The sequence below is a fragment of the Diabrotica virgifera genome, chromosome 3 (genome assembly GCF_917563875.1).
Source record: "Diabrotica virgifera virgifera chromosome 3, PGI_DIABVI_V3a".
NCBI classification, from domain to species: Eukaryota; Metazoa; Arthropoda; class Insecta; order Coleoptera; family Chrysomelidae; genus Diabrotica; species Diabrotica virgifera.
Genome location: NC_065445.1, coordinates 37500488 through 37516826, shown reverse-complemented (window position 1 = coordinate 37516826; position 16339 = coordinate 37500488). Strand labels below are relative to the sequence as shown.

The window sequence follows — 16339 nt, the reverse complement described above, 5'->3', positions numbered from 1 at the left end:
ACGCGCCCAAACCATTTTAGTCTTTGTTCTTGAATCTTTTTTTTTTGTGACTGACTAGCGAAACGTAGAATATGAACCAACCGGAACAAAAGATAGTAAAGATCTTGGAAAGAACGATGCTTAGAAAAATTTTCAGAGGAATAGAGACGGCAAAAAGAGACCAACAAATAAAGAAATATTCAGAAAGTATGGACAACCAATAAATGACAAAAATACGAACCCAAAACCTAAACGGCTTAGATACATTACGAATGCCACAGAACCGAAGAAGATTGAAGTACAGAATATGGATAAAAAGAAGAAAAGGTTGAAAGTATGTATTAAAGCACGATTTATCTAGAAAAGACATGAGAGAGGTTGTGAAACCCAGCTTTCAAATAGAAACCACAAATTTTTGTTAGAACACTTGAATTGAAAATTTATTGCTACGATAGTTCTAGTGGACAATATACAGTGAGCACGTAAAAGTTGGAATAAATTAATTTTCTCCAGAATGGATAATTTTGGAAAAAAATCCCGAAATAGGTCAATTGTTATTTTTAAATTACGACATTTTGGCATGTATATAATACTAGTGACGTCACCCATTTGGGCGTGATGACGTCATCGATGATTTTTTTAAATGATAATAGGGGTCGTGTCATAGCTCATTTGAAAGGTAATTCAATTCTCTCTTTAGTAATATAAACATTAATATAATTATTTATACAGGGTGTCCAAAACAATATTTTATAACTAAATTTATTGTCATAAAAAGAAGAACGTGTGTAATTTATTTAATTCGAAATACATTTTACTGCTATCAGAAAAGAGGAAAAAATGTTAATTTTACAAATAAAGATTGTTTTTTGCAAATTCAATATTAAAGCAGCTAGCCACCTGCCTCTTGACATTTTGAACATTTAATTTAAGCAAAAAGCAATGATTTTTTTTCAAAAAAAAACATTTTTTTCTGTTTTCTGAGAGCAATAAAATGTATTTTAAATTAAATAAATTACACATATTCTTTTTTTTATGTCAATAAATTTAATTCAAAAATTTTTTTGAGACGCTGTGTAAATAGTTATGTTAATGTTTACATTACTGAATAGAGAATAATTACCTTTCAAATGAACTATCATACGACCCCTATTCTTATTTAAAAACATCATCGATGACGTCATCACGCCCAAATGGGTGACGTCACTAGTATTATATATATGCCAAAAAGTAGCAATTTAAAAATAAAAGTTGACCTGTTTCGGGTTTTTTTTCCAAAATCGTCCATTCTCGAGAAAATGAATTTATTCCAACCTTTACGTGCTAACTGTATATTATTTTAAACATTTAATTCGTTAATTACAATTACCTCAATTTTTTAATAATTTAGTTACATATTTTTATAATTATCTATTAATGAACTAAATGACAATTAATGTATTATAAGAAGATATTTTCTCAGCAGTATTTTATATTATAAAACTGTTATTATTTTAACAATTTCTTATATTTATTTTTTTTATAATTGTATGCATATTTTCTATAATAAATGAATATTTTTGGATAAATCTATAAATTTGGATATATTTGAATAAATTATTTAAAATATATACATTTACTTTTACACTTATTTAACAGCTTTTAAAGTCATGTTGATTTTTGTCGTTTAGCTAAAAAGTAAATTTTACTGTCTCGGAAAACTATAAAGGTACATATGAAGCCTGGCAGTAATCATATTGTTACTACAAAATTTATTTTTAATTTTCTACTTACATAGTGCCTAGACACTTTGTGAGAGGTTGCAAAGAAAGACTTGATTATACAAACTTATTTCATAAATATTTATTATTTAAATTGGTTAAAATGTAAGTCAAATTTAATGAATGCAAAAGTTATCAAAAAATAATAATATTAGGCAAAAAGTACCTGAACTGGCGAGTACCTGGAGTCGTATAGCTGCCCCACCGGCAGATTATTTTGTCTAAAACTCATCTTAACACGGAAACTGGATACACGGAACACTATCACCTAAGCAACATTATAACTGACTGAGCTTGCACCAATTCCAGCCTATAGGTAGACTTTTCTCTGCTAATTAACATATCTTAAGACTAATAATATTGGGTATTAGTACAAATATTTGATAATAATAAAGGCTTACGCTGATCGGGCGGCGTTTCCTAATTTTTATTATGGTCTAACAACAGAAGTAAACAATTTCGATTGCGCATTTGAAAAACTAAACAAAACACAAATGCGTAAATGGTACCCAGAAGGTCTCCCGTTTCAGGACTTTATGTTTCGAAAGTGCTCCCGATTTTAGCGTTGGTAAATATTTAATAGAATGGTTATTAAATGTAACAAAGCAAATACTAAACAAATCTTTTTGCAAAAATAGATACGATTATTTTTAATTATACATTGTAGGTCTAAAAAAGACATACTATGTACACACAACCAAACATATGGAATCATCTGATATTTCTTATAGTCCATGTGGTGAGACCGCTCCCGTCTGAAAAAAATTTCTGATTCGGTTTCTTTGTCAATTCCTATTCAAAAATGTCCCCTTTAAACAAATCTGAAGGGTGCTAGACTGAATTTTTGGGCATAAATTGTTTAAATTTTTTTTTAAACAAATACAAAAGATTACGTTTTTTTTTGCTCTGGAGCATATATTTTTAGGTTTTTTGGGTCATTTTAAACAAGAAAGTTATCTTGTAATGTTTCTTAAAAATTGATAGTTTTCGAGTTATAGGCGATTTAAAATCTGAAAAATGCGAAAATACGCATTTTTGAGGCCTAAAAACTCATATTTACATTAGTATTTTTGAGGTTGCCAGATACTTAAATTGAAGATTAACCATTCACCTTCAAGATCCTGAAGAGTGGTTGCGTCTAACTTTAATTTATACCGTTGTTTTTTAATTGTTAAAGATGCGTGTTAAAAATCTCCTATTTTCCTCCGAATAATATGTTTTCTAGATTTTTTTGAATATTCTAAATAAAATAAGTTTCTTGACATTTTGCTCAAAAATTAATAGTTTTAAAGTTATAAGCAATTTAAATCCGAAAAATGCCATAAATACGCATTTTTAAAATTTTAAATTTTAAAAACTTTAAAACTGTTAATTTTTGAGAAAAATGTCAAGAAACTTATTTTATTTAGAATATTCCAAAGAAACTAGAAAAAATATTTTATGCACCGGCAAAAAAATCGGATAAACACGCATATTTAAAAATTAAAAAACAACGGTATAAATTAAGGTTAGGCGCAATCACTCTTCAGAATCTTGAAGCTAAATGTCTAAACTTTAATTTAAGTATCTGGCAACCTCAAAAATACTAATATGAATATGAGTGTTTAGGCCTCGAAAATGCGCATTTTCGCATTTTTCAGATTTTGAATCGCCTATAACTCGAAAACTATCAATTTTTGAGAAAATTTACAAGATATCTTTCTTGTTTAGAATTACCCAAAATACTTAAAAATATATGTTCCGGAGCAAAAAAAGTGATCTTTTGTATTTGTTAAAAAATTTTTTTTAAACAATTTCTGCCCAAAAATTCCGCCCGGCACCCTTCAGATTTGTTCAAAGGGGACATTTTTGAATAGGAATCCACAAAGAAACCGAATCAGAAATTTTTCCAGACGGGAGCGGTCTCACCACATGGACTATTATTATTTCGTGCGAATTTAAAAAACGAACACACGAAGTAAAAGAACAATAAACTATTTAAAAAAACAAATTGAAACTAGTTGTTTTAAAGTCAATAGCATAAAAAATTGCAGTGTAAAACGAATAATGTTTAAGTTGTTTTATTTATTTTTTTCTCTTTTTTTTTGGGAGTCAGTAATCAAATTATCAACCCAGAAAATATGTTTTTAACATTTTTCGGTCATCTTAAACAAAAAAGAGTTTCTGTCATTTTTCTCAAAACTTGATAGATTTCAAGTTTTAAGCGATTTATAAACTGAAAAATGCAAAAAATAATCATTTTTGAAGCTTGAAAATTCATGTGTATTATTTTTGCTGTTGTTAAGTGTCTAAATTGAAGTTTAAACATTCAATTTCAAGATTCTGATGAGTAATCGGGGTCTATTATTTCAATTTCGACCATTTGTTTTTATTGGCATATTTAATTAGCACATTGGCAATAATTAATTGAATAAATAAATAAATCATTAAGAAAAAAATATGTTAATAATAAATTATAAAATTTTAATAAATGTGGAGTATTTGTTGGGCATTTTTTGCATAAGTACGTATAACATGTATAATAAGTGCGACAGAGACGCACCATAAATTGCGATGTGCGGCGACTTAAAAGTCGAGTGGACTCGCATAATATAATTAACAATTAAAAAACAACGGTCTATATTGGAGTATGTCCCGATTACTCGTTAGAATCTTGTAATTAAATTTATAAACTTCAATTTAGGCACTTGGCAACCTGAAAACTAATAATTTAAATATGAGTTTTCAAACCTCGAAAATGCGTAAGTATTTTCACATTTTTCAGACTTTAAATCGCTTATAACTCGAAAACTATCAACTTAAAAAAAAAGACGAGAGACCTTTTTTAAATACAATTTTCGGGGCTAAAAGGTAATTTTGAATTTGTATAAAAATATTGTTTTGCCCGGCATACCGCGCCCCTTCTGATTTGTTTAAGGGGACATTTTTGAACAGGAATCCACAAAAAAAAATCGAATCAGAAAATGTGTCATTCTTAACAAAATTAAATGATCAGTGAGAAAAATTACATTTTTTATTACGTACAACCTGCCCGAAGTTTGGAGTGAGTTTGGTGCAACTGATCCTCATTGGGGATGTGAGATATTCATCTGTTAGCTGAGATCTGTACCGAGTTTTAATAAAGTTCATTCTTGATAAAGCAGCATCGCACACATAAGTTGAGTCAAACATTATATAAAATTTCATGGCCAAACATTTTCAAAATTGCCAAACGCTATATTCTGAATTTAATGACGGTCCGCACAAAAGTAGTTCACGGTCCGGATGCGGATCGCGGTCCGCTAATTGGTGACCCCTGCTCTATAGGGTTAAGCTCGGGTGAGCAAGCAGGCCACTCCAAACAAGGGATACCTTCTGCTTCAATGATCTCTCTAGTCACTCTAATGGTATGTGGAGGTCCATTATCATGCATGAAAATTAAATGTTCTCCTATTGCACCCCTCCAGAGCCTAACTGCAGGATATCAACATACCTGTGAGCAGTTAAAGTTGATTATATGAAAATTAAAGGAGTTTTTTTACGGATCACAATTCCTTTCCAGAACATTACACTTCCCCTTGTATATTTGTGAACAGAACTGACAGTTTTCGTTCTTGCTTGTCTTCCTCGATCTCTAAGTACACGATTTGGAAGGTCATCTGATTTTACACAAATCCTGACTTTTTCTGAAAATGGCATATTTTGTCAATTCCCAATGTTCCAGTTTTGGTGGTGAAGACACCAATTCAGGCGATTAATCTTGTGCTGCCTGGATAACTCGGGAACCCATAACTGTCTCCTGCTGTACACTTCTTGTTGGCACGATCTCTTCTTCTTATCGTTTCAACTGTAACAGTTAGAGCTGTAGCTTTCAAAAGCTGCATTTAGAGCTATATATATCAATCGGTTTTAAAACGTCTTGCGACGTTGTCCGATGCCTAATTTCCATGACACTCTAGCATCCCATTGGCCCTCTCTAAGATCTCTTGCGCTCATCGCCTTCGTTACTCCCTCTCTCCAAGATTTCTTGGGTCTTCCTCTCTTTCTGCGGTTTGGTGGTACCCATTGCATAATTATTTTAGGGAGTCTTGAGTTATCCATCCTCTGGACGTGTCCGTACCATATCAGCTGTTTTCTTTCTATATATGTTGTTAGAGAGCCGTCAACCCCCATTCGCTGTCTTATCTCATCATTACGTATTCTCTCTCTGCGTGACACTCCTACTGATCTTCTAAAAGCGTCCATTTCTACTGCATCCAGTTTTCTTCTGTTGTTTTCGGGTATCCGCCAAGTTTCTGCTCCGTACAATAGACTGCTTTTAATAAGAGATTCGTAGATATTGTGTTTTCTTCTTTTTCCTATTTCATGATTCCACAGTACGCTGTTTAGACAACCTTTTGTTTTTCTGGATTGTGTTATTCTTCTCTTTATTTCTTCATCATCTTTCCCCGTTGTGTCAAAAACGATTCCTAGATATGTGTAATGGTCGTAGGGCATGATGATTTCATTATTTTCTAATGTGATGTTCCATAGTTCGGTACCTATTGGCAGGTATTTTGTTTTTTCTGTATTAATTTCTAGTCCCCACTTTCTATATTCTTCTTGTAATTTCCTTGCCATGTACTCTAAATCATCTTTATCGTTTGCTATAACAACCTGGTCATCAGCAAACTGAAATGTATATAAGCAAATCTCTCCAAGGTCTACGCCCATGCCTCTGCATTTTCGTTTCCACTCTTTCAATGCTTTTGCAACATATATTTTAAATAAGGTCGGTGATACACAACACCCCTGACGTAGACCTTTATTAACCAGGAAGCTTTGCGATAATCTGTTTCCAGTTTTTATTTGTGATGTTGACCCTTCATACAAATTTCTTAAGGCTTTTATTAAGGTGACACTAATATTCGTCTGTCGTAACACGTTCCAGAGTTTGTTTACAGGAACTGTATCGTACGCCTTCTGCAAGTCAATAAACATGAGGTGGGTTTCTTGATTTGTGCTTAATTTTTTTTTCTATTAGTTGTTTGAGGCAGAAGATATTATCAGTACAGCTTCTTCCTGTTCGAAAACCGGATTGTTCTTCTTCCTCTTGGTCTTTGTACTCCTTCTCAATGCGGTCTCTAATTATTCGTCCATACAAACGGCTGAATGTACTAGTCACTGATATCCCTCTATAGTTTTCACATTTAAGCTTATCTCCTTTGCCTTTAGAGCTACAGGTGAGAAATGGTTGGGTGTATTTCAGCTGCTTGGACAATTAAACGATCGTGGCGAGCCGTTATTATTTTTTGGCGACTTTCCCTTGCTTTATTTTTGTGTTTTCCTAGTTCCTCTTACCTAGTATAGGTTTTGGACAAAACGCCCTGTGTTACGCCTAGCTCTGCAGATATATCCACCTGAGAACATTACTTGCTTCACAAGACCAATAATCTTTCCCCGTTGTAAGTTCTGTAACCCCACATGAGGCATATTTTCGTTTTTGGACGCAAAAGTTAGTTTATTGATTTTCGTTTAATTTGCAAATCCAGCAAGTAACCTATACCGTACCGAGCTGTACTATCTGATTGTCTTATAGATTGGTTTATTTTCAATAAAAACCTTTATTCTTCGCAACAATAACAAGTTTTTTCAAAAGAAATAAATATTGCTATGAAGTACACGGTGATTCCATATAAGTTTAGTTGTGTGTATATTAAAACATAGGCGTCCACAAAATTACATACTGTTTATTTAAATTTTTATTATTAGTCCAGGAAAATGAGGTTCTTGTCGCGACACTCACCCAGCCAGATTGCCGATGTATTTTTTGGGTACTATATACCTAATACATTCTTCTTCTTCTTCTTCTTCATATGCATATCCACTAATGGATGTTAGCGATCACATTTTCCATTAACTCTGTTTCTAGCAATATGTAGTATGTAGGTGTCAGAGATTGTATGTCGTTAATCCCTGCCCATAGAGTTTCACGATACGATACAATATCGATACTTTTTAAGTATTGAGTATTGTGTTGGTTATGCCAATGAAGTATCGTATCGAGTATCGATATCGGCAATACTTTCTTATAAAAATATCATATTGATATTGATTTCGCTACGATATCGATACAATACTCGATAAAATATCGACATAAAAAGGATTATTAAATATAATAATAGTTTGCCAATCTTTTGCCAAGCATGCCCACTTTTGCATGCTTGCCAAATGGACATTCTAAAAACATTACGAATATTTCTTATAACTTATAGATTTCTTATAGAAATTGAATATGGCTGAATGATTCTTTGACAGTGGACTAATATTTATTATAATTCTGTATTGTTTAAACACTACTTTTAAAAAGATAGAGAAATCCCCGGAGATTCGGAATAAATTGCAATTCAGTATTTGTTGATAATTATTTTTGCATCATCTTCACTCACTTCCATAATATAGCCACAAATGCCACATGATATAAACAGTGTAATCATTACAGTCGTTTACTCACTCTAAAGAGTTTTAAGTTCAGGCTCTCGAGTGTAAAATATTATAACAGCTGATGCTTGGGTTGCAGTTCACTTATACTTTTATGTAAATAATTATGATCTAAATACCTATTTCACGATACCTATATACGATAATGAGTATCGTATCGACATTAATATTGCTAAGGTATGTATTGTATCGGTATAGAATTGATGTTCGATGCGATATCAATACAATATTGATATTTTTATCGAATATCGTGAAGCTCTATCTGCCCATTGCCATATGATTCGGAGCCAGTACATTTTCTTGCGTCCCATTCTTCCCTTGTCTTCAATTTTACAATCGATTATAAGTTGAAGGAACTGGTATTTTTCGTTTCGCATGATGTGAAATACGCCGTTTTTCTTTTCTTGATGTTTTCGAAAAGTTGGAGTTCTTGGTGGATTCTCTTAAGGACATCTACATTTTTCACTTTCGCCGTCCATGGTATCTTTAGGATACGGCGATAAAGCCACATTTCGAAGGCTTCTAATCTGTTAATATCCCTCGTTTCGAGTGTCAGTCCTCTACGGCATGTAGCAGCACCCACCATACGTAGCACTTAGTAAACTTTTGCAAACCTAGTAAACCTTAGTCTCAGTTGAAGATCCAACTCTGAACAGGTTAGAACCTTCCTGAATTTTACGAAAGCTTGTCGAGCTTGCTCAATGCGACATTTTACTTCCGTAACCGATGCCCAGTCTTCAAAAAGCCACATTTCCAAGTATTTAAATTTTCCTACTCTCTTTCAATGGACTTGGTATTCAGTATTAAGGTGGAGTTTTCCAGTGCATCCAAGTTTCTGGAGATGATCATAAATTTGGTCTTTTTGATATCAATAGCATTATCCGATTGTAGTGACAAGTTGTTGAAGATCGACTATGTTATCACAAATTACGACGCCATCATCAGCATATCGTATGTTGTTGATTTCCATTCACTTTGATTCCCATCTCTGCATCTTCCAAAGGCTTTTGAAATATGGCTTCCAAATAAATGTTAAATAAAAGAGGGGAAAGCACACACCCCCCTGTTGACCACCCTTTCTTATATTTATGGGCTTGGATATAGAATTGTCTATTTTTAATTGTGCCGTTTGATACCAGTACAAGTTTTCAATGCATCTTATGTCTTAATCTGCTATAACTTGTAGTGTTGGACATGATCAAACGCTTTTTCGTAATCTAAAAAGCATAGGAACACGTCCTCCCTCTGATCGTAACCATTTTGGACCAGAACCTGTGTTGCTACTATTGCTTCTCTTGTTCCTAAACCTTGCCAAAACCCGAACTGAGAATCACTGATGTCCCATTCACCTTTTTGTATAATCTTTAATGTAGTATTTTTAAGAATATTTTTTAAAGTGTGACTTATTAGGCTAATGAGTCTGTGATCCTCACATATTTTTGCATTGGTTTTCTTGGGTAAGGGTTTTAATATAAGAATATGAATTCCCAAGGATATATTATGTACATAAGGTGCTTTACAAGACTACGGGTACATACGACTTAAAAAAGATATCAAAATTCGTTAAAAAAATTCCGGAGGTATCTATCGCAGTATCACTTTAAAAAAGCAATTTCATTTTATAATTGCACGGATTTTATAATTCCCCTCCACCAGCCAGGAGCCGATTTCATTAGGACGTCATTTTAAAAGCTGTATTAACCGCTCTGTTAATGTTCAAAGTTTACTCAAACTTTACACATAACCTATATGTCTTGAGCTTTAAACGGGCTCTATTCTGCGTTCCGCAGTCACTTTGCAGTGTGGGCAGCATATCCCAATATAAAACTTATAGAACCTTGCAGCTCAGTGTTGCCGGTTTTAAGCAGACGAACTTAAAGTCCGTCTAAATAGAATATTCCAGAAGTCCAAAACATCTTGATTTGAAAATCTGTAGTCCTGTCGCCAGGGGTGGTACAACGGCCTCCTTTATTCAGATGGACTTACCCAAGTTTTTTTATGTATTTTGACCCGTAGAACACGAACTTTTTGGGTAACAGGTGATCCGGATGTCGATAAGATTGTTATAAACAAAGAACTTGAGGAATTATATAACAGCGATGTCTCGCAAAACAAAACATTTTTTTGTATTTTTTGGGTTATTTTAAGCAAAAAATATTCCTACAAGTTTTTTCGTAGAATGCATAGTTTTCGAGATAACCGCGGTTAAACTTTCAAAAAATCGAAAAATTGCAAATTTTGAACCCGAATAACTTTTGATTAAAAAATAAAGTAGCAATTCTGCTTACCGCATTGGAAAGTTTAGGTCAAATTATATCGATATTGATTATTTGCATTGCTAAAACTTAATTTTTTTATTGTTAAACAAAGCTATAAAAACATGGTGTTTCCCATGCCTAATACATGCGTTTTAACGCATGCTATGTAAAAATTGCCTCGCTTGCACTTGTAGCTACTCTACCTACTCGTTCGATTTTAAATGAGAAATCATTGAAAACATCACTCACGCACTAGGTGTTTATAGCTTTGTTTAACAATAAACTAATACATTTTTAGCAATGCAAATAATCAAAACCGATATAATTTGACTTGAACTTTTAAATGCGGTAAGCAGAATTGTTATTTTATTTTTTAATCAAAAGTTATTCGGGTTCAAAAATTGCAATTTTTCGATTTTTTGAAAGTTTAACCCCGTTTATCTCGAAAACTATGCATCCTACGAAAAAACTTGTCGGAACATTTTTTGCTTAGAATGACCCAAAAAATACAAAAAGATGTTTTGTTTTCCGAGAAATCAGTGTTATGTAATTCCTCAAGTTCTTTGTCTATAACAATCTTATCGACATCCGGATCAACTTTTACCCAAAAAATTCGTATTCTACGGGTCAAAATACATAAAAAAAAAACTTGGGTAAGTCCATCTGAATTAAGGAGGCCGTTGTACCCCCCCCCCTGGCGACAGGACTACTGTGGGTTTTATTATTTTTAAATAATTTATAGATAGGTACTATGAAAGATATTTATACGATATTAAATATATATCATTTGAATATTAATTATAATTAGCCTGTGATTAATATTATATTTAATAGTTATTAATGATAGAAGTGTTAAAAGTACAATTTTAAGGCACGCATGTGAAAGTTTGCAGAATGAGCGAAGCGAATTCTGCAATTCACATGAGTGCCTTAAAAATGTACTTTTTAACACGTTTACTTTGTACGCACGTAAGAAGTTATACTTCTATTATATGATTTCAACGAAATAAATATACTTTCAACAGGTTATTTGTTTAAACTAATTTTTACTTACTACTTTCCAAAAATTTTTATCAAAATAATACTAAAAATAAAAAAAAAGTTAGATAACACACGGATTCGAACCAGGGACCTCTCGATCTCCGGTCGAACGAGCTACCACCGAGCTAAACTCCCTTTGCTTTGACAGCTTACAAGATTTCTCATATATACTGACAAATTTAATAGACCAAGTGAGGTATAAAAATACTTTAAAATTTATTTAATATAAATATTAATATCTCTTGGCAACACTGTTCTTCATAAGAGTCTGTACTGAAAGGTGGCCGTGGAACGCAGTACAGTTAAGTTGCTTAATTGTTATAAACAAAGTAGCTGTGTGAATTAAATAAAAGAAGTTGCTAACTTTGACTGTAATTGATCTAGGCAACATTTTTTTTGTAAAAATTCATATAAAAATACTATCTTTACAAATATCAAAATGGATTTAGTCTACATACAGTCAATATTAACAAAGTTATTCAAATTATCTATAAGCCAAAAATGACTCTACTTTAGTGAAATGTTTTTGCAATGGTAAAATTTGACTTTTATTGATTTTTTATTAAACAAATTGGAAATATATTCATGTAGTACCCGTAAAATCACTGTATCATTATTATTTTCTGAATACCAACATTGCAAAAAATGGAATAAACAAATTGAATAAAATTTAAACTGATTGACGAATCGTTTTGAATTTTTTTTGTGCATTATAAGAACAACTTGACTCAACTTTTCGTGCAATACTAAAGCGCTAGGTTCATTTTTACGAAAGTTATATCAAATTTTTGATTTTTAAAATATTTGCTTTATTTGGCAAATTTACAAAGTAACAAATGATCTGACCAAAATTCAAAAACTGTAATTTTATAATTCTTTGCCCATCTAAAAACATGAATTCTCTAAATAATATATTTAATTACACTGTTTTACCTGTAGCGATTTAAAGGAAAAAACTGCCATTTTTTGCCCTTATTTTTTTCCTTATTTCCCTGGAGTATATAAGTACAACTAATCGAACCAATCTAACCGTACTTATTTATGCATTCAATGTGGTTTTGGCGAGAAGATAATAAAACCAGCAGGAAAACACCTTTATGGTTTTAGAAAAAATCGAGAAAATACAAAACTATAAATTTAATGCAAACGAAATAAATTTAAAAAGACGAGAAAACATTGCAGCTGATTAAGATTTGGGAAACGCGGAAGGAATAAAAGCTTTTATAAATTTAATGATTCCTTGATATCTTGACATATTAAATATGAATTTAAAATTCCTTTATAAAAGGTTCATTTATTTAAAAAAAAACCTTAAAGGGTTACATTTATCACAGAACGGTTTCATCATCAACACTATTACATGCATGACATGTTGGGCCACCAAAAATACATAATAAACGTCAGTCAATGGGAGCAAGAATAGGATATTACCTCCGAATTTTATCCTACTGCATGGATTTTAATGTGACTGTGACTCAGACCATCTACTAGTGCAGACACGGTTTAGATGCAAAATCAGTCGACAGGTAAAGGAAAAATATCCAAAACAAGAAAAACTAAACTTAGATAACCTAAAAGTCCCTGAGGTACAAGAAAGATTTGAGAGAACAGTGGATGAAAAATTACTAGAAGAAAACAGAGCAGACTCCACAATAGAAAATCAATGGAACACCATAAGCAGTTTCATACTAAACACAGCGAAAGAAGTCCTAGGAACAAAGACACAACGGGGAGAAGAAACATGGTTCGATGAAGAATGCAAACAAGCTATACAGGAAAGAAATGAAGCACATAAGAATTACATACTCAGACGTACTAGAGAGAGAAAAACAGAATTTGAGAAGAAAAGACGAAGAGCAGATAAACTGTGCAGGCAGAAAAAGAGAAAGTACGAAAACCAACGGATACTAAACATAGAGAGGGAGTTTAAGGAAAACGAAACACGTAGTGCATACCAACTTATTAAACATTTAAGACAGGGATACAAACCGAAGACTAGCCTCTGCAAAAATAAGAAGGGTGAAATCATTAGCGATATGGACGAAATTAAGCTAACCTGGATGACATATTTTAAGGAAGTATTAAACAAAGAGGCACAACCACCATTACAACAACAGAGGCAGCAGCAGGCACGGCAGGAGGTACAACAACAAGAGCTGGGGGAAGATGGAGAAGAAAACGAATTAACTAGACCCCCAACGCTAGAGGAGGTCCAAACGGCAATCCACATACAAAAAAGCCATAAAGCACCGGGAATAGATAAAATACCGGCAGAACTACTCAAGCAAGGAGGAAGGAATTTGACACAACAGATGTACCAGTTAATACGAGAAATATGGATAGAAGAAGAAATCCCCCAACAATGGAAGAAAAGTATAATCTGCCCTATTCATAAAAAAGGTGACAAACTGTTGTGTTGACAAACATTCTTAATCGAAGACTTCAACCTCTCACGGAAAAAATCATCGGGGAATATCAAGCAGGGTTTAGGCAAAATAGATCTACCATTGACCAACTATTTACAGTTAAACAAATACTAGCCAAAGCATGGGAATATGACATGGACGTTTACAATCTCTTTGTAGATTTTAAACAAGCCTATGATTCAATAGATAGAACAATTCTACCTAATATATTGGAAGAGTTTGGCATACCATCAAAATTAATACGACTAGTGCAAATGACAATGACAGAAACAGAAGCACAGGTTTGTATTCAAGGACAGATCACTGATGCGTTTACGATAACGCAAGGACTGAAACAAGGCGACGGACTGGCTCCAACGCTTTTTAATCTTGTTCTTGAATATGTAATTAGACGGTTGACGGTGAGCGGAAATAACATACTTACAAACAAATCTACCCAATTAGCAGCATACGCAGATGATATAAACATAATGAGCAGAACAATGAATGCAGCGGAAGAAACCTACGTTGAGTTGAAACAGAGTGCAGAAGCAGTAGGGCTAGCAATAAATACAAATAAAACAAAACTACTCATACAAACCAGATCAAATATACCGGCGCAACAACACTTTATTGACGATATAGAACATGTAAATAGATTCACGTACCTAGGAATGGATCTGGTTGCAAGCAATGAAGAAGAACCGGAAATAAATAGAAGGCTTGTGCTGGCAAATAAAGCCTATTTCGCGATGGGTCACATATTCAAATCGCGAGAGTACACCGGAAAACAAAACTCCGGGTATATAAAACAATAATCAGGCCGATAGTAAGTTATGGCTGCGAAACATGGGTGGTGACACAGAAATCTGCCAATGCATTAGATGTGTTTGAAAGAAAAGTATTACGTAGGATACTGGGCCCAATAAGGGAAAATAACAACTGGCGAATTAGGTATAGTAGAGAAATATACGAGCAATATAGCGAACCAACTCTAGCACAATACACTAAACTGCAGAGATTACGGTGGGCAGGGCACGTGGTCCGCATGCATGAGAATAGAATCCCCAGAAAATTGCTGAATGCAAGAATGCAGGGAAGAAGACCTGTTGGAAGACCTAAAAAGAGATGGGAAGACGAAGTCGATGAGGATGCCAGGAACTTCCTGGGAACAGCGGTAAATCGAAATGATTGGAGAAGCTTGTTGAAGGAGGCCAAGGCTCGATTTGGGCTGTAGTGCCATTGGATGGATGGATGGATTTTAATGAAATTTTGGGTCTAGCCTCTATTTATCTCCTAATTCAAAGTCTACCCTATGCCGATGTGTGCTTTTATCTTGGGGGTGGTTCCTACCCCTTCTTAGGGGTGGACAATTTTTTGGTTTAAATTACCACTGAATTCGATAGAGAACCTAATTCTAAGCAAAAACTGTTCTATAATTATTTTTTGAAAACTCAATACTTTTTTAGATTTTCGTGGTTGAAAATTGGCCACTTTTATTGAAACATAATACCTTTTCGAACGGTTTTTTGCGAATACCTTAAAAACTATGCATCTAACTAAAAAAACTAAATTAAACAGTTTTGTAGGTTATAAAAAATAAAGAGACACTTGCCTTCATAAATCTTCTATTTATAATACAAAACGAGATATGGTAGGAGAAAATAGTTTGTTTTTTGGTACATTCTCAAATTGGTGTATTCAACTTGAAATAACAGAGAAACGGTCGATTTTAGGTGTATTATGCTACTAATACCTTTTGTAGTGCTTGAAAGGACCTTTAAAATGAGCTATATTAATGGTCCAGTACATTAAAACTAAGCGAGCTATGCTGCAAACAAAATTGATAACCAATATATTTTAAGAAAAAATGAGAAGTAATTTTAACCCCCATCCACCAAAATGTAAATGCATCATTTTCCTTTTACAATACCTTTTATTATAGCGTTATTTCTATGTTCAAAAAAATGGACGACATAAACTATAAAGTGCATTTTTAAATTTTCTTAAAAATATTCCTTTTTCTCCATGTAATTTAAAAATGATAAGAGATACAGTAATTAAAAATAAAAACGAAATTTTTATCTGAAAAAGCCCTACATTTTTGTGTGGCTTTTTTTCGTATCTCTTATCTTTTTCGAGTTACATAGAGGAAAAGGAAGATTTTTAAGGAAATTTAAAAATGCGCTCCCTAATTTGATCTTATTTTTTTCAAAAACCATTCATTTTAATCCAGCCCAACTTTTTGAACATAGAAATTCTATAATAAAAAGTATTGTAGAAGAAAAACGATGTATTTAAATTCTGATGGATGAGGGGTTAAATATACTTCTTATTTCTTCTTAAAATACATTAGTCATTAATTTTTTGCAGAATATCTCGTGGTGTGAGTTTTTATTCAATCTCACCCCACCGTGGCAAAAATGGTTTAATTATT

The 16339-nt window shown here is 32.9% G+C and overlaps 1 protein-coding gene across 2 annotated transcripts in view; it reads right to left on the bottom strand.

Annotated features, from left to right (window-relative positions):
* The window catches only part of LOC114326027 (chloride channel protein 2), a 152602-nt gene that overhangs the window by 107302 nt on the left and 28961 nt on the right, over positions 1-16339 (bottom strand). Inside the window, exon 1 of one of the 2 annotated variants that reach the window (XM_028274229.2) lies at positions 1906-2200. The exons of the other annotated variant lie outside the window; for it this stretch is intronic. Coding sequence (XP_028130030.2) covers positions 1906-1971 — 66 coding nt within the window. The 5' untranslated portion in view covers positions 1972-2200. Of the gene's footprint in view, positions 1-1905; positions 2201-16339 lie in introns of those variants that run through there. 2 annotated transcript variants of the gene reach the window in all.